General features: G+C 39.2%; 1 protein-coding gene across 1 annotated transcript in view; it reads left to right on the top strand.

Annotated features, from left to right (window-relative positions):
* Window positions 1–15,112, top strand: part of LOC140233490 (glycine cleavage system H protein-like) — a 37,155-nt gene extending 22,043 nt beyond the window's left edge. The window contains exons 2-5 of the mRNA XM_072313608.1: window positions 2,726–2,808; window positions 9,813–9,876; window positions 10,400–10,531; window positions 11,788–15,112. Of these exons, the coding sequence (XP_072169709.1) occupies window positions 2,726–2,808; window positions 9,813–9,876; window positions 10,400–10,531; window positions 11,788–11,885 (377 nt within the window). The 3' untranslated portion in view covers window positions 11,886–15,112. The remainder of the gene's footprint in view (window positions 1–2,725; window positions 2,809–9,812; window positions 9,877–10,399; window positions 10,532–11,787) is intronic.
* Window positions 15,113–20,044: the final 4,932 nt, after the last annotated feature.

The raw sequence follows: 20,044 nt of genomic DNA, 5'->3' as shown, positions 1-20,044 counted from the left end.
AATGATCAGTTGCAAGGGGAAGGTAAAGTAAGCCACAGCGCAGCCAGCGACCATAGGCAATGCAATTAAGAGCAGCCAACAAGTGCCTCAGATACCAAAGAGCGCTTGGTCGTTGAGGTATGCACACACCACCAGTTTGATTTACTTTATCGTTGTTTGAACCTGTTATCTCTTTTTTAGCTCACCTGAGCCAAAGGCTCAAGTGAGCTATTGCGATCGCCCTTCGTCCGGCGTCCGTCGTGCGTCGTGTGTCGTCCGGCGTCCGGCGTCCGTCGTGCATAAACTTTTTACATTTTCATCTTCTTCTTGAAAACCCCAAGACCGATTTTCATCAAACTTGGCAGGTAGCATCCCTAGGGGGTTAGGAATTCAATTTGTTAAAATGGGCACCATTCCCCACCCAGGGGGCCCCCAGGGGAGCCCAAACCCCCCAAAATTAAGGAATCTGTAAAAATCTTCTTCTCTAGAACCAGAAGTGAAAGAGCTAAGTTAATACTATGAGTTAGTACATTGATGACTGCAGTTTCAAGTTTGTTCATGGCAGAATCAGGGGTGCCCCCCTTGGGACCCAGGGGAGGGGGGTGGGGAGGGGTCCTAATGGGGCCTAAATTGTACATTTTCATCTTCTTCTTGAGAACCCCATGACCAATTTTCACCAGACTTGGCAGGTAGCATCTCTAGGGGATTAGGATCTCAATTTCTGAAAATGGGCACCATGCCCCACCCAGGGGCCCCGGAATCTCTAAAAATCTTCTCTAGAATCAGAAGCTATAGAGCTAAGATAATACTATGAGTGAGTACATTAATGACTGTAGTTTGTTCATAGCAGATGCAGAGGTGCCCCTCTTGGGGGCAGGTGGGGGGGGGGGGGGGTTGGGAAGGTCCAAATGGGGGCCTGAATTGTACATTTTCATCTTCTTCCTGAAAACCTCATGATGGATTTTCGTCAAACTTGGCAGGTAGCATCCCTAGGGGGTCAGGATCTCAATTTATCAAAATGGGCACCATGCCCCACCCAGAGGGCCCCAGGGGGCCCCAATCCACCCAAATTAAGGAATCTTAAAAAATTTGGGCCCTTATTGTACATTTTCATCTTCTACTTGAGAATGCCTGGTCAAATTTTAGTAGCTCAGCTGTGAATAATTTAGATTAGTGACTGTGTGAAAGGTGAACTTGCGATAGTCAGGTGAGCGCTAGACCCGCGGGTCTCTTGTTTTTTTTTTTACCACTAGTCTCCTTACATCAGTTTACATCTGCTGATGGTGCAGATAGGTCAATGTGTCATTTATGGATGCAACAATTAATAGGAAGTACCCCGTCCAGTGAATGTCGCATTTTATTAAAATTTTTAGTTGAGTATTCGAAGACTGCTGCACTCTTTGTCACAGCCGATTATGCGCAGTGGCAGTGCAGTGCATAGTGTACTCAGCCAGTATAAAGTGTGGCAACTGTGCTTTTCACTGCCTTTAGTGCATCAAAAATTGTAGTGGATTAATGCAAACTTCTTATCCCGGCTGACCTTTCCAGTAAGTTCACTGTGCTTTTCGATGGTGACAGGAACACCTCCATCTCAAAAACTTGCTTCGTTCAACAGCCTGGTCAACTGTAAAAATTTGCTCACACCAACTGCTACTATTGTCTTCATCAAAACTAGCAAAAACTAGTGAAAATACCTTTAGTCTTTTGGTGAAGTAGCTCCATAGCTATAACGCGAGCATGATCAGTATGCAGGTGAGCTTGATCTCTTTTCAAGTTGTGTTGTCAATAAGGTCTACAATTGTATGATGTCAAATTTGTTGAAATGAAAAAAAAAAAATGTCCTGAGAAAGACATTGTATAGATTTACACTTCAGCATATTTTGAAAAGTGGGCCATGCACTGAATTAAACATGGGGTTGTGATAACCCCTGAAATGCAGACAAAACAAAAACAAACCTCTGCCACCATTAACTTGTTAGCATTCCTCCCCATTTCCAGGATTTCAGTATACCGGTAATTAAAATGTTCTGTAAACTTATCTTTTATTATGTGTTGTGATGTAATCTATTCAATTTCTGTAAAATGTTTGTGTTTATGTTGGAAATGGAAAAAATTAATGAATGAAAATATATGACCCATTTTGACACAGTAGATGAGACTATGAATTTAATGTACAGTTGTATATAATTATTAATGATGGTGATACTCCATGATCCTAGACGCATGTAGTGTATAGCTCCTAACAGTAGTGATAATGAAAACAGTCATGATAAGGAAATGATAGTGTCCTTTTTCTATACCTTTTCTGTTTCAAATGGACACTCTGGAGTCAGAAAATGAGTCATTTTGCATTGTTCCAAACTTCTTAGTTGGTCATTGTAGGATGTTGGTTCTATTTACATTATTCAAGGTTGCCTGAGATGTGTCAAGTTCAGTTTGGCATGCATGTGATCAGAAAATATCTAATTGAAATAGTTTGTCATGACCAAAATGAGAAAGAGTTTTGTTTCCCCAGTTCAAGTTTATGGGTAAGGAACTCTTAAGCACATCAGCTGTTGATGGGATGGACTCTGCTTTAATGTTGAGCAGTTCCTGTTGTTGGCCTGTTGTCATGCCATGTCACAATTGAAAAACTTGAAAAAGGACTAGGATTTTTGCTAACATTGTACTTGATTGTGAGATGATAACAAGTCTTGCAATTTTCATTCTGGTTGTCCTCATGTATGTACTTTGTCTCCATCTCTAGATAAAAAGTACAGCACTGATCATGAGTGGGTCATGCTCCAAGATGACCAAACAGGGCGAATAGGCATTACAGACTTTGCACAGGTGAGTTGAAGATGACAGTTTCCTGAACATGGCAGATAAGTTTGCATCACAACTTGTAAACACTGGGTAGATTTTGAACATTATAACTAAATCTTGTGTCGACTAGGCTATTGCAAGACTTTCCGCTAAAACATAAGTACTTGACAGCACCTTTAAAATGTACCAATACCCTGAGGATCATGTTTGCTGTATTTTGTAGAATATACTTGAGACATGCCCTCTGCAAAATATTAGAATTTTGTGTCACTTCAATTTTTATTTATATTTATTGGGGTTTGAATATAAATTCTAAGGAGAATACAAAAACAAAAATGGCTTGAAATAGACTATTTCGTGAATTTGAATAAGTACGCAGTACCCACTGCATGCTATAAGGATTAGAACCAGCACTTGCTGTCGGGCGAAAGCTCGAAAACATCGAAATATGTATACTTTCAGGGGCTATCACGAAAATTATGGCTGTTTTCTGTGTATTCTAGCTGTACACAAGTTTGATTTCCAAGGTATTGGTACACTTTAACTGACATTCGTCTTCCGCCATTTGGAATTTGCTTGCTCTATATCAGAAAGATCTAACAAGAAATTTGTCTGGCTGGCGCAATTTGCCAGGATATCGAGTTGCTTTGTAGTATTTTGAGATTAAAGAGTGTGAAATATTAAAAGTTGGTATACTGACTTTTATTCTGGAAGCGCCCCCTCCTCCGTTCATAAGTGGGTGTGTCGAACGCTGCTACATGTAGTGTGTGATGATCAAATTGTGTCTTAGCAGTAATATTGAATTGTACACAGAACAAACTTCATGACATTCACTCTCGCGAGTGATGGATACCACTATGGCCTAATATATTGTAATCAATGTTATTGAATGTAAAACATTCCAAAGCATTCATGATCGGGTAAGCTCTGAAACTGTAGTACTTCCAGTGAACCTTTTTGGCCAATATTTGACATTTTCATCATTACCCAACTGTATTTGTGTTATGTCATTCTTTTACACATTTTTATACCCCCGCCAAACGAAGTTTGAAGGGGGTATATAGGAATCAGCGGACGGTCGGTCGGGCGGTCGGTCCGTTGCAAATCTTGCGTCGCGAACTTCTTCCTCAGTTTTCAACCGATTCCCATAAAACTTGGCACAGATGTGTGCCTTGGGTTGTAGATGTGCAAGACATAGTTTTTGACAGTACCCAAAAGTACGTTGCCATGGTAACGGCATATTATGGGCAAAAATGGGTACAAATCTTGCGTCGCGAACTCCTCCCACAGTTTGTGATCAATTTTTATGAAATTAGATACAGGTGTTCATCTGAATATGTTAATGTGCAAGACACATATTTCCGCAGTGGCAAAAAGTGCGTTGCCATGGTAACGGCATGTTATTGGTAAAATATAGGGCAAAATGCTTCATGGCAAAACTGCTTCATCAGTGTTCTTCCAATTCTCATGGAATTCGTATTGAATGTTTGTCTTAGGATATAGGTCAGCATGACACATTTCTTGACGGTGACAAAAAGTATGTTGCCATGGTAACAGCTCACATATTATGAGCCAAAATGATGGAAAATTTTGTGTTGCAAACTACTTCCTCAGTTTTTGCCCAATTTCCATGAAACTTGGTACAAATGTGTGCCTTTGGTTGTAGATGTGCAAGACGCATTTTTTGACAGTACCCGAAAGTACGTTGCCATGGTAACGGCATATTAATAGCAGAAGATCAAGGAAAGATCTTGCGGATTTAACTACTTCCTCAGTTTTTTGACCAAAGCTTATGAAATGTGGCACACACCTTGATCTTGGTGGGAAGATGTGGAAGACATATTTTTCGGAAGTGTTGGAAGCTGCGTTGCCATGGTAACGGCATATAAATGGCAGAAGATCAAGGAAAAATCTTGCGGATTGAACTACTTCCTCTTTATTCGACTGAAGCTCATGAAATGTGGCACACACATTGGTCTTGGTGGGAAGATGTGCAAGACATATTTTTTGGACGTGTCGGAAGCTGCGTTGCCATGGTAACAGCATATTAATGGCGGAAGATCAAGGAAAGATCTTGTGGATTGAACTACTTCCTCAGTTTTTGACAAAAGCTTATGAAATGTGGCACACACAATAGTCTTTGTGGGAAGATGTGGAAGACAAATTTTTTTCGGACGTGTTGGAAGCTGCGTTGCCATGGTAACGGCATATAAATGGCAGAAGATCAAGGAAAGATCATTCCTTGGGTAAGACTGTCGTCACGGGGCGGGGGTATTAATCACCTTCAGTGATATTTTTATTCATAAGTGTCAGATTTGAGCAAAAAGTGACACTTTTGCAAGCACACAACAACTATGATTTAAAATTGATTGTAATGATTCCCTTTATTTGAGGGCCAAAACATTTCTTTTTGGGGCCACCGAAATTTCAGATTTACAGATATTATTAGGCGTGTCTTCATCAGCCCGAAGTTCAAACTAGCGGGACATTTTGCAGTCTTAGAAAATAGCCCGATAGAGCGAATGTGCGTCTTCATCAGCTCGAACAGCCTGCTTCGGGAAATTAGTCCGAAAATTGACGCATGCGCACTTTGCAATATTACTCTGCCTGGCTCGCGGTTCGAAAGTGGATTTCCCCGCTCAAAATCTCCTATATCACCGTATGTACGATTCTACAACCAGGGAGGTGAGCAGTACAGCAAATTCTCTCCAAAGGGATATTAATAACGCTACTCTTTCTTCTGTCCAGTGAGGCATCTTATATGAAATTAACGAATTGCAATGTTTAAACAAATCCAAAATGCACACAATCTGCAAGAATCTTCAGCTAAGGTATGAATAGAGTGGACCAGAAGAAGAAGTTTACACACACACACACACACACACACACACACACACACACACAAAAAAAACCAGCTAGCATGCACGGCACTGAGTTTTAATAGGGAGGTGAGAGAAATAACCTCCCTGGTTTTAAAGATGACAACAACAGTAGGCCTATAGTACACACATGTGATCCTTGAATACACCGTGCGTGTAATGTACTAAACACAATCACTAGCTGCTTGTACATGCGCTTTTGATTGCCAGCTGGCTAACCAGAAGCGTGGAGGGATCGAGAAAATTTCGGGCTGATGGAGACGCACCCAAGATAGCGCGCTATTTCACGAATTAGCGCTCTAGTTGACGAACTAGACCAAGATTTTGGGGGAAATTTTCCCGATCAAATAGCGCGCTATCTGCGTCTTCACTACACAGATAGCGTGCTATTTTGACATCGGACTAGTTTGGTAACCGCAAGATAGCGCGCTATCTTGAAACTTCGGGCTGATGAAGACACGCCTATTGGCACCAACAGGCCACCAGAGGAAAAAAGTTACTGTTGAGTCCTGGAAAGTTTATTTGACTATAGCCTTTTAACAAGGCCTTGTGGCTGAGGAATGAGACTAACTTGCCACACCGAGCATTGTGAGAAACAGGTGAACGAGAGACCGAGTGGTGCAGCCACGAGGGCTTTTTAAACCCTTTTTTTTTCTGCCGCCTTGCGACATACTCGAGTATTAATCATTCATATATTCATGAGTCAGACCACAGTTGGTATGCTGTTATGACTAGCAATGTAGGCAGCTACTGCAGGCAGGCAGGCAGCGCAGGTTTGGATACGGATGAGCAAGCTGCTGGCACGCATACTTATGTATATTCATTAGATGCAACCTTTTGGTGAGCACTGCTGTTGCTGATTTGCCGCTACCTTTTTGGTTGCAGAAGCGGGGAGAAGCATGGTTCAAAATAAGAAATTCATGTCAGGTTTAAAGAAACCTCCTGGCTGCACCACTTGGCCGGCCTCGCACTCACTTGTTTCCTTGCAGTTAGTCTCATTTTCAGCCTGGAGGCCTTGTCAAAGGGCTATTATTTAACTGGATATGACATCACCTATGAGTCACATCCTTTCAGTGACACAGGGAATTTCAAACGGCATGGTGTAACATGTCAAAGCATTGGCTAAACGCAAGCATTTATAGTAGATCTATGCTAGTTAGATTATCACGCATGCACATAAATGCTCTGGTTGGGACTGGGTGCAGGCAACCTATATGATGGTGCAGCGGCCAACGATACAGTGTCTGTCCAGGGAGGTGTTACAGAGATGGAGTGGCAACTCTTCGTAATTCATGCAAACACATGTTTGGGTTCAAGGCATTACAATGGGATGTCTAGCATTCCATTACGCTTTGAAGTCATGCTCGGCGCCGCTCTGGTTTGCAAGACGAAGTTCGGAGACGAAGAACGCATTTCACCTTTCGTTGAATTGCAAGTTTTATTTCACCGTAAGATTTTAAATGAAATACTCGAATTGATTTAGAATAGTTTAGGAAAGAATTCAATATTATAAACATGTATTTCTAGTTTCTTCATAATGCGCAAATCAAAATGAAATGAAAATTAGGCCCTCTTAAAAACCTAATATTTTTCTATAATGCGCATAATTGTGCATGTTAGTTTTTTTATCTTTTAATCTGGGATATTTTGATCTTTCAAATACAGTACTCCGCTAAAGCATATTCCAGCGTGCTTTTACACTATTTGCTGTTAAAATTGTTAGTTTTACACTGCATTTTGGTTCGCTGCTTCTATTCAAGTTACACAAATTCATTGTTGCCATCACATTGAATAGAGAGAGCGAATTGCAGTAGGGGCAAGTATTTCTAGATGTGAGAGCGCTAGTCCTGATTATTGATGCTCTCTTTTGTCAAAGCACATGGGTAACACCTGTAGTTGAACGCATAACTTCTCAGCGGCGCCGCGCATGACTTCAAAGGAGAGCAGTAGTTGTCTCTCCTTCTCTAGCACCTCCCTGGTCTGTCAATCCCTACATTGCTCAATTACATCAGGTGATGCATTATTGCAGAGCTTCAACTATGACCCCGTTTACAGTGCGAGGCTCGGCCACGGCCGAGCCGCGGCCGAGCCCAGCCCCGCTTCAGTGTAAACCCGCAAAAGGCCAAATGCGAGGCCAAAGTTGGCCTCGCATTTGGCCTCGCTCTGGAGGTGGTCTCGGCCGCGGCCGAGCCGCGGCCGAGCCCTGCCTCTTCTTGGTGTAAACGCAAACTGGGCCAAATGCGCGGCCAATTGCGCGGCCAATTTTAGTCTGGCTTCCAAACCCTCTGCCTGTATCTTTCGCTATTCAGGATATTAACCCCCTCAACGTCGAAAACTAGTATAGTTTAAGGTGGTTTTGTCCTGCAAAGGATTTTATTTCCTTCGGCAAAGGCCTTTGCCCGAACGGCGACTTCGTCGCCACAGAATTCATTTGGCAAAGGGTCTGAAAACCAGACAATACCAAATTGCGTTTGTTTACAAGCAGAGCGCCACTACGACAAAATATTGAAAGGTTTGAATCAAAAACGCGGCCGAGCCCAGCAGTGTAAACGGACAAAATTGCGAGGCTCGGCCGCGCAGTTGAGGCCGAACTCGGCCGCGGCCGAGCCCGGCCCCGCACTGTAAACGGGGTCCTGGTAAACGATGATGCAGTGAATGTTGCCCTCATGTGAAGTCAATACAAATTTTCAAGATGAAAATAGCTGTGATGCATTTTATGCATGATGTACATATCTGTCACATAGCAAGCACAAAGTCCTTTCCTTGCAGTACTGTGTAAATTTTCTGCATACCTTTATATTGAAAGTTGATAGCCAGAAAGCTCTCCTGAACTTGCCTGAAATACCAACAACTAATGGCACACAGTGGAATTCATTATTTACTTGTAATGGAGCAAATGAAATGAATAAATGTAAATGGTCATGAGGAGAATATATCCTCAAATTTATATACAGTCAGCCTTGCCTATGTTGACCTTGCACAAGTCGAAAACTTGGCCAAGTTGAAGCTCCAGAAAAGGCCCAAGCATCTCTTTACTTATTTCTCCAAAATAATCTTTCACAAGTCTAGGATTTACAAGTCAAATTTTGGGTATGTCAAAGTTAAATTCAAGTCCAGATTTGTGTGAATATATGTTATTTCCATTGCACAAGTCAAATTGTTGTTTTTTTTCCCCGTGACCACAGTGGGATTTTGAAAAAAACAAAAAACAAAACAAAACAAAACAAAAAACAAATAACAAACCCTCACAATCAGGTACAGCACCGACGTGAATGATAATTACTCAACTTTTGAGTGTGCAACATCTATGTACTCCACACTTGTCCCCGGTCCCAGCAGGTCCTACCGGTATTCAATTCTGCTGTGAAAAATGTTAGCACATTGTATATTGTTTGTGCCAACCCGCCCACACCGTCACAAACTCTAGCTTGGTTGCCTGGTGGTTACGCGCATGGGTTGGGCTTTTATTTTTTCAGTGATTATTGTGTATCAGACATGTATGCGACAAGAATCGCACTAATGCATACACGTACATGTATGTTGTGTATCCCTTGGTGGGAACACGTAACGTGATAGCCCATAATGCGTGTTTAGTGACAATGTTCAGCAATTCAGGCGGTGAAGCCGCATGTTACAAGTGTATAAACACAAGATCTTGACTCTGTTATGTGACTTACCATGTATAAAACCAACTCAAAACCAGTACAAGACTTGTGTTCACTCGTATGACTTATTAATGTCCTCTGCACTTTTTAGTGATTGTTCATGTATTGTTGATGATGAATGATGTGATTGATCAGGAGTGAAGAATGGAGATAAAGACTGTGCATAGTACACAATTTGCCCACACTCTTACCCTTACCACAATGGTTGTGACTGTGCAAAATAATGATAATGATAAAGATGATAATAATAATAATAATGATGATAATGATAATAATAATAATAATAATGATACATCCAACACATTTTATTTATTGTAGTCCATAATTGAGCTTAAAAATTCTTGTATACAAACTCAAATGAAACAAAAACTCTATATACAACATGTTGATATCATCTTTACGTGCAGCCTGATTTGAGTGATACGTTTTACTATGGTAATATCAAGTAATTTTGTGTTTGTTTGTTTTTTTCTGATACTCACAGGGTCAACTGGGAGATGTAGTATTTATTGAACTTCCAGAGGTCGGAGCAACATATGAGCGAGCAGGTTAGCAGTGAGAAATTTTGTTAAAAGGAATTATAATTAATCATGATTTACTGTTAAACATGATCATTATTGTTTAGATTGTTTAGATTGAGTATGCAGTGCAGTCTTTAAACAGATTGACCCCCCAAAAAAATGATCACTTCATATGTCTGTTTGTTGCTCAATTTGAAATTTATATTGTAGAACTTTATGATATATGTGAGACCTTGTAATCTTAAAGTGTAGTTTACATCTTGTATTACTCATTCTTACACTTTAAACATGAAATGCTTTGCAGGGTGATTTCTTTGTGAATCCCTTGCTCCACAAAACTATGTAAAAAAAATGTGGGTTTTTTTTTTGTGGGGGGGGGGACATTTACTCCATCTGCCAATTTACAAAGTGGCTCAGCCTTTAAAATTGAGTTTGCAGAATTTCTTTCTGTACAAGAATTAATTCAAAATGTATTCTTCAAGAAGAATTTGAATTGATTTGCTTTGTTACTGCATAACACTTTATTAGGAACTGCCCTTTTCTTCCTCAGAGCCATTCGGTACTGTAGAGAGTGTGAAAGCAGCAAGTGATGTAAATGCTCCTGTATCAGGAGAAGTGGTGGAGGTGAATACTGCCCTGGAGGGAGAACCAGGACTCGTAAATGTTTCTCCTTATGATGATGGTGAGGTTTTACAGGCCATTTGTAACTACTGGTAAAAAGAAAGAAAAATTATAGAATAGAAAGAAAAGTAGATGTGTTAGTAAACACCATTCTAAACACAAAGGAAAAGTTATACACCTAGAAACTTTCACCTTGGTAAGCTGTCTAATGAGATACTTTATTTCTGTTGGATTTCTTCACATTGTCAAATGGCATCCAATAATATATGAAGTACTAAAAGATAAACTTTCTCATTATAGGACAGAGGGTAATGCAGTTATTCATAAAGGGTACTATGATGCAAGAACTTTGTTTATGCTACACGATAGATACACTACTCAAATCACAACCATTTTCATTTCAGCACTTCCTACCAACTCCACAAAAGAACAACATTTGTGAAATGTTTTGCCAGGTTGATGCTCTGTAGCAATACATCACTGAAATGGATGCAACAACAGAGTAATACTGTATATGCCATATACATGTATATTTGCCTGGGTGTTTATTTCTTGCAAATTTCGCATGTTGGGTGCTATCAGGGAACTTAACAACACACAAAAATATTAACTTTGATCCTGATATGAATGTGAGTGAGCATGTATCTTCCTCCATTTATACCTGTACTCTATGGTTGCAAAGTTACAAAGTGATTATGATAATGATGATAAAAGCATTGATGATGATTACACTTGTTATTCTACGATATTGATAGTCCAATTCCCCCCCCCCCCCCCATCCCCGTTAAAAAAAAGAAAGAAAAGAAAATGACTTGTCAATTTCACTTGGGTAAATCTGTTTAGTTGGGTCAGTAATCATGCAATTTCTTGCTAGCACAACTTTTTAAATGTAATGTCTGGAAACTTTCTGACACTCCCAAATGTAGCATTGTTGAAGGAAATAAAGCTAATCTTCTCTCTCACAAAGCGAGGTAAACACAAAAAAAGGCAGACAAAGGCTAGCAGATTTCGCAGCCGAAACGTCGTATTCATTTTTTCGTGTTTACCTCACTTCATGAGACAGAAGATTAGCTTTATTTCCGTTGATTCTGCTGTGGCAGAACCAAAGTTGGGTTCCTACTTTGCCAGACAAAGGCTAGCAGATTTGGAGGCCGAAACATTGTATTAATTTTTCGTGTTTGCCTCGCTTAGTGAGACAGAAGATTAGCTTTATTTCCTTCAGTTACTACCACGATGATGAACTTCTTGCGTACTATTGTAGCATTGTTGTACACATACATGAAATTATCACGTGATATCTCTCTCTCACTCTGTCAGGCTGGCTAGTGCGAATGAAGCTCAGTGATATCTCAGAGCTGGATGACCTGATGACAAAGGAGCAATATGAAAAATACATCGAGGAGGCAGAGAGTTAGGGATTTTGATAATCATATATCATGTATGATGCTTAATGAATGTATAATGAGATGTGTGAAGTAAAGCAAAATATTCTTCCAGGGAAACGGTGTAGAGCAGACTGTTACAAAATTATTTTCCTAGTGCTCAATCATCAAGCTGAAATAAAACAAAAGAGAAAATGAAAAAGTAGTGATAACGAAAATCCCATGTGACTTAAAGAGTGATATATGCAGTGCAAAGTAGAAAAGCGTGATGTATGATGTATATGTTCCCAAAATATCCTTACAGCACCTGTTCCACACAGTGAATGCCATACAAAACCACATTGCTTTCTTAAGTTTTGAAAGTATGAGATTCAGTTGGTTTTAACAGCTACACATGTATTTTGTTAGATGCCCAATCTGGCTATAATAGTTGGGTAGTACACAAACTAGTTTGAAAGGAAACTTGTTACTATTTTGTAATGCAGAAGTGCAGTCCCTGTATAAATACAAGAATTATCTTGTTACTTCAGAGTTTATTATATTGAGCCCCCCCCCCCCCCCCATTCTTTGTACAAGTTTGGTATGGGTCTTGTGAACACCTTAACTCACCGAAGGTAAATTCCCTATAAATAGATATTTAGTAGTAATTAAGGCAGAAGTGTAAAAGCTGCAGGTTCAAGAAGTTGTAGGGAAACATACCAATAAGAAATCATGTGTCTAAATGTCATTGATTTCTATGGCATGGCATCCTGTGGGCACAGTCATAGTCGGAGTCTTTTTCAGTGGTGTCTGGCTCATGGTGACTTTCATTTTCTTTGATATTGATGAAGACTTTGATTTAGAACATATGGTTTATGGTGTATGTGTGCTGAATCATGAAGTCGGTGGTAATGTTAAGAAAACGTTTAATTTTGAATGTCATAAAAAAAAAGTTTTTCAAAAAAAGTGGAGGATTTTCAAGCAAATGAATGTCTGTCACCCGACCAAGACAATTTGCAAAAATGTACTGTCTGAGTAGGATGCCATGAGATATTGTAACCCTCTGATGTTAGCCAATTGTGTAGAGGAACCCAGTGAGTCCAATATGAAGTTTGTGAGAATTTTGAATTTTGTAGGGACAGTTGTAATGGGTTAATTCATTTTACATGTTGGTTGCTCTGTTTAATTGTATGCACTACAAATATGCACGATGAACTATACTACGTGGCTGTGGAAGCTAGGTATTGGGAGGTCAGTGGTCAAATGTTTTTGTTTTTGTCATGTGGTACATAATTTCCTTCATCACTCACAGGCTATATAGAAAGTCTGAGAGATTTCAATGCAAGTCTCTTGGAGCAAAGAAGAGAAAGCTGAGGTACCCCAGTAGTCATTAAAGGGGCATTCCGGACGATTTTCATAATTTTACATCATGTAGTACATAAATCAACAGCTTCATGTATAGATTTGTAGAATTTATTGTGGTTCTTGAGCAGAAAAACAGTACTTTCAAAAAACTTAAACAAATTACACTGAACAAAGATGATGACATAGGAGCCTCACATATCTCAGAAACGTAGCAGTGTCATTCCATTACAATACCGCATGCTTGCAAGCTCACCTGTGTGTAATCTATGCATGCCTTCTTCTTTTGTGCTGCTTCCTTGAGCCACATCTCATGCATTCTTATGGTGAGGCTGCCATGTCATCATCCTTGTTCATTGCAATTTGTTATAAACGTCGAAAACATTCTTATTTTTCATCCCAATCATTATAAATCCTGAAACTCTGTACCCAGTATAACTAATTTATATACATTCAAATGTAAAAATTTGAAAATCATCCGGAGGTCTCCTTTAACACTGCCATGTCAAGGTACCCCCATTCACTTCTTTGTTTTACAAAAGTCTTTTGAAACTAATGCTTACCTTTATATTTGTTGGCACTGACTGTCATTGATGCATGTTTGAAGACCGACATGTACATGGTTTTTCCTCAAGCCTTACCAGTTATTACGTGATGTAGTATATTGGATAATCACAGCGAACATTGTTGGTTTTTTTTTTTTTTTTTTTTTTTACGATTTTTTTTTATTATAATAGCCAGGACTTTTGACCAGATATCATGATTAGTGTTCAAGAATATGACCAGTCTGTCATATTTTTAACCGCTTTGATGAGCCATTGACTGATATAGGGGTCCAAATTTTGATCCTTTCATATTCCATAGATATGCTTACCAAAAGCAGACTACAACATAATCTTTGCTAAAATATATGCTAGTTTCACTGTGGCCATCATATGTATAGATGAGCTATTGAAAGGCAAAATGAATGAAAGGCTTGGCAATTTCCCAAGTCAAATAAATATCAAAGTATTTCATTTCTTTTTATTTGGGTTTGTTTTGTTTTTAGCGTAATTAGGTGAAATGTTATGTTTTCGTGTCCATTGTATCCAGTCTCTACAGGTTGCGATACTAAGAAATGCTCAAATTGACATAAAATTACAGATGCTGCCTTCTTACATACAGTGCATGTGAAAGTAACTTTGAAGGCAAAAATGTGAATACGTTTTGTATGTAATTTATAAACATATTCTTGATTTCATTCAGGGATCAAACATCACAAGCATCTTTTCTAAGAATTAATGATGGTAACAGGAAGTAATTTCATGCTGCCATCACTTCCACCTGTTGTTATAACTATCTTGTTGGAAATGTATGCAGGGTGATAATAAAAAATATGAGCTAACACACTTTCTTAATACCTTGAACTTTGTTCTCATCCTACTTAGGTTCAAGAAAAGTAAATACAGTGCCGGAAGTCACCCTTGCCTAAGTCGAATCTATTTGGACTGAAGAAATAGCTTCGACTTAAGGGAAAATTTGATTTATGAGGGATCAAAAATGGATAGAATATAAAGAGAAGAGGACTTGAAAAGACTTTCAACTTGGGCGATTAATCGACTTATGCGAGGTTAAGTAAGGCTGACTGTATTTCATATTTTGATGGTCCACCAGATAAAGCTTGGCTGTTGTAATGTTCAAGAACAGCATTTACTGATGTTCATATATATTCAGCATTTGGGTTGTTTCCTGAAAGGATGCCTTCCTGTGTGTCAAAAGTCTGTCCATGTGACTTCACTGTTGTAGTCTTGATCATGTACACCATGTTTATTTGTTTGTGTTTTTTTTTTTGGTTCGTGCTTTTGGTTAGGTTTTAAAGAATATGCAGTTGCCTTTGCAGAAGAGAAAATGAAACTCCACTGTGCGGGTTTTAAAATCCACTCACTTGTTTGTGTGTTGTTTGTGTTCTGTCTTTGTCAGTGAATGAATTCAAATGTGATGACATGAAAGTGGGATCCTGCCCGTTTACTTCACATGAACTGTGCCTGAGTTAACCATGCACAAGTGTGCTGGCGTGAAAAATGACACCCTAGGAATACAAAATTAAAATGACTGTTTTACATAGGTGATAATGACTTCAGTTAGAAAGGCCATTCATTTCTTTACTTTACCAGAGAGCTAGTAGAGCAAATTGTTCTTTTGTTTTTTATGCCTCCACCACGAAGTGGTGCCGGAGGCATTATGTTTTCGGGTTGTGCGTCCGTCCGTCCGTACGTCCGTCCGCTTTCGTTTACGCGATAACACGAGTAATATTGACTGGAATTTTACCAAACTTCGTCCAAGTATAAAGTGTGATGGGGCAATTACTTGATTAGATTTTGGGTAAAATCGGCTGAAGGTCAAAGGTCAAGGTCAAATCATGAAATTGTATCTGTTTACGCGATAACTCAAGACTGGATCAAGCAAATTTCACCAAACTTTGTCCGAGGATGATGTATGGTGGGACAATTACTTGATTAATTTTTGAGTGAAATCGGACGGAGGTCAAAGGTCAAAGATCAAGGTCAAATCCTGAAATTTATCTGTTTATGTGATAACTCAAAACTGGATGAAGCAGCTTTCACCAAACTTGGTCCAAGGATGATGTATGATGGGGCAAGTAGTTGAGTAGATTTTCGTTACATTGGCAAGAGGTCGAAGGTCAAAAGGTCAAGGTCAAATGCTAAAAATGTTGCTATTTCCCCATATCCATGCAATGCTCGAATGTATTTTCTTGAAACTTAGTGTAGACATGTACTGCTGCATAAAGATTCTCCAGAGAGAGTTTCATGTCATAAGGTCAAAGGTCAAAAGGTCAAAGGTTAGGTGAAAATGTTACAATTTCACTTTTCTCGCAAATGGTTCAATGTATCTTCATGGAACTTGGTGCAAATGCATGTACTGACTGGCAGGGACTATCTAGGGAATTTAGGGGTCATGGGTCAATGGTCAGGGGGTCAAAGGTCAAGGTCAACTCTTCAAAATTTTACTATTTCCCTCATTTACTAGTATATGCAATGCTTGCATTATTATTTTTAAAACTTTATATGCATGTATTACCTAATGGAGATTCTCTTGGAAATTTCCTGCCAGAAGGTCAAAGGTTAAGGGTCAAGGCCAGGTTTAAATGCAAAAAAAAAAAATTCTATTTTATACTCTAATTACACTCTTTCTTCATACCTTGACAATTACTCAATGCATAAACTTATAAAAGGGTCAGTCAGAAGTCAAGTAAAAATCCTCAATTCCCCAAATACATGTACCTGCACTCTTAGACAATTATAGCAAACCTAGTTCAAGGAATAGTCCGGGAGCCAGCGGGGGTCAGCCTAGCTGAAAAGGTTACCAATTTTTATGTATATAGCAATTTAGTACATATGCCCCTAAGTATGGAAATGCACGTCTGGCTGGTCATCGGTGGTGGGTGTGGCCAGGAGGGCCAAAGAAAGGACCCCTCAAAATTAGGCTAGCCTAGCTGGAAAAGTAACCCCATGAAAACCACTGGAACATGTTCGTTACACTTACAGGATAAATGAATGACCATTGCCAGACGTTTTAAGTGGTGGGGGGTAGCCGCCAGACGCTCTTAAAGGCCCAACTCCAGCTAGGCTAGCCTAGCTGAAAAAGTAACCTCATGAAAACCACTGGAACTTGTTCGTTACACTTACAGGATAAATGAATGACCATTGCCAGACGTTTTAAGTGGTGGGGGGTAGCCGCCAGACGCCCTTAAAGACCCAAATTTTTCCAGCTAGGCTAGCCTAGCTGAAAAAGTAACCTAATGAAACCCACTGGAACTTGTTCGTTACACTTACAGGATAAATGAATGACCATTGCCAGACGTTTTAAGTGGTGGGGGGTAGCCGCCAGACGCCCTTAAAGACCCAAATTTTTCCAGCTAGGCTAGCCTAAATAGCTGAAAAAGTAACCTAATGAAACCCACTGGAACTTGTTCGTTACACTTACAGGATAAATACATGACCATTGCCAGACGTTTTAAGTGGTGGGGGGTAGCCGCCAGACGCCCCTAAAGACCAAACTTTTTCCAGCTATATAGGCTAGCCTATAGCTGAAAATATAACCTATGTAATGAAACCCACTGGAACGTGTTATTTACACTTACAGGATATATGCATGGCCGTTGCCAGACGTTTTAAGAAGTGGGGGGGGGGGGGGGGGTGTAGCCGCCAGATGCCCTCAAAGACCCAATTTTACCAGCTAGACTATAACCCTGGCTGGAAAAGTAACCTCCTGAAACCCACTGGAACTTGTTCTATGTTTGTATCTCACCTGATAAACACTGTCGACATAGTATTCTGGTGTTCTTTCAATAACTTTCCACACTTTTGAGCTATACGTTATGATCACCAAATTCACTCCTCAGATCATCTAATGATTGCTGTCAAGACCCACTGGAACTTGTTCTATGTTTGTATCTCACCTGATAAACACTGTCGACATAGTATTCTGGTGTTCTTTCAATAACTTTCCACACTTTTGAGCTATATGATCACCAAATTCACTCCTCAGATCATCTAATGATTGCTGTCAAGACAGTGTTAATATTGGTGAAGTCCGACTACGTCAACAGTCAAAAAGTCAATGAACTAGGCCTATGCCATTTGAAAATCTCTGTAATCATAAAGTCGATATGTGGACGAGACATCACTTCGCTTTTGCCTTGTTAAATGGTGAATATTAAATTAATTTGTAAGCTTCCGTTTCTAATTCATACAGCACCAGCATACATGTCTGAGAATAGCGGTAAAGAAGATTAGAGTCTTTGGCAACAAGTGCAAAATTAAATTCTGTGCCTTATTTGCTAAACAAACGTGGTAGGAGGACAACGACCTGTTAGGCAATATGGCGGACCAATAGCTCTATATTATTAGTGTTATAGAATAAATGACGATGATGTAGTTCTGAAACATACTTTTCATTAGATGCTTTTGCAATGACTCAATGTATACTTTTAATCGAACTAAGTATATATCCATGACTTGCTCATGAATTACGGCAGAACGATTCCGTGAGGAAAGTTTTCTGTCATGTCATTACGGAAGAAGTGAACGTGTCAATATTTTGCTATTTGTTCCATAATTATTTCTGAAGTGGTTAAATGTATTTTCCTAAAACATTTTTTTTTTCTTTTATATAATACCTACGTTGCATCCAAATGTCTATTCGTTGAAAAAATGCGGGCCATGTATTCAAAGGTCAAAGATCATAGGTTAATGGAAGTAGGGCATACATTGTACAACAATACACTAAGTTGTTGTTGTTGTTTTTTTTTTTTTTGGGGGGGGGATGATTCAAAGTGTCCTAAAACCTTGTATTTTAATACATGTATTTAGTTTTGTAGTCACGACTCTTGCTATGAATGATGCCAAACTCTTCCCGCTCATACAGTTAATGCAGCCGTTTCAGGGAAATAATTATGATAATGATTGGTAATGCTGAAGTGGTTCATAACATTCCATTGATACATATGTATAGAACAGAAAGTGAATTTGACAATGGTATATGATATCCGCAATTTACTCTTTGACAGGTTCTATTATCCGATTAATAATGTATAAATTGAATATACAGTAGTCCCCTATTCAGTAACTACAGGTTAAGTTAGATAAGCTGCATTCATTTTGCACGCGACCATGGCGTTATAGCCAAAGATGATTGAATTCTGTAAATCTCTGTGTGCCTGCACAGGATTGGAAAACGAAACAACTTTCTGTGTATAGAACAACGAAACAGAAACTGGTGCATGCATTATCTCAGTCACTTTGTTATGCATCATGATGGTTTGCTCATTGCAGTTCCGGAATCTCAGCTCGAGGGACTCGAATTGATCCTAAATCAGTCGGCATGCGTGTATCACCCAAAACAATATCTGAACACAATTATAACTGCAGTCCTCCATAGTCTGTATTGGTTGTCGATAAGGGCTGGTATCAAGTTTGATTTTCATATTATTTACAGTACCGAAGTTGTATTTAATTGTTTTCATCGAAATGCCCGTATACGGTATGCGTATCTCAGTTAACTCTTTAAACCATAGTTGTAATCTACGTGCCAAGAATCTCATGTTTTCAATAAGCGTGAACTCCAAGACATGTCGTGATAAGGACTTTAAGACAATTGGCATCGTCATTATAAAACGAATTCCCCTTTTACAAGACACGTTTTAGATTTTAGATAGAAATATGAATTCGTTTGAATGCATACAAACAGCTTCTTAAATCCTCTTACATTTTGTTTTTAAGATATGGTGTATACTTTAGAAGTGTAAGAAGCATGCTCTTGTTTTAGAGGCTTTGAGTACTGGTAAGAAGCATATGTTATTCTTATAGATTATGTGAATACGCATTCAAGAACGTTTTGAATAAAACGTATCCAGACAACTGCATATCATATTTTCACCTCTTCCTTAAACATGCAGATGTATACTCTTGCCGAGAAGGTTAACTGTTTGATATATATAGTGCTCACCTTATTGAAAAGGTAATTGGGTAAATTTTTGGTTTCAGTATATTATTCAAACACAACTAAGTTAACTTTTACATTAACATTTTCACAACTCACAAATTCTGCACGCACACACATTTCATGATTCACAAGATCCAAGTTACACTAATCCTATTTACTTTGCAGAGTGCAACAACAACATAAGTTATATGCTGAGCAAATAGGCTTACATCAGTTCGCACTATTCAAGGTTTAGAGTAGTTAAGGAACTAAATCGTACCCGATTTTGTGATGCTAAGTTGCACCTTGAGATGATGGGCAATATTGCCCCTGTAAAGGAGCAGGCAGTGACACTGACTTTGCTCCTT

Source organism: Diadema setosum, chromosome 9, assembly GCF_964275005.1.
Source record: "Diadema setosum chromosome 9, eeDiaSeto1, whole genome shotgun sequence".
NCBI classification, from domain to species: domain Eukaryota; kingdom Metazoa; phylum Echinodermata; class Echinoidea; order Diadematoida; family Diadematidae; genus Diadema; species Diadema setosum.
Note: the sequence above shows the minus strand (reverse complement) of the source record. Positions and strands in the feature narration are given on the sequence as shown.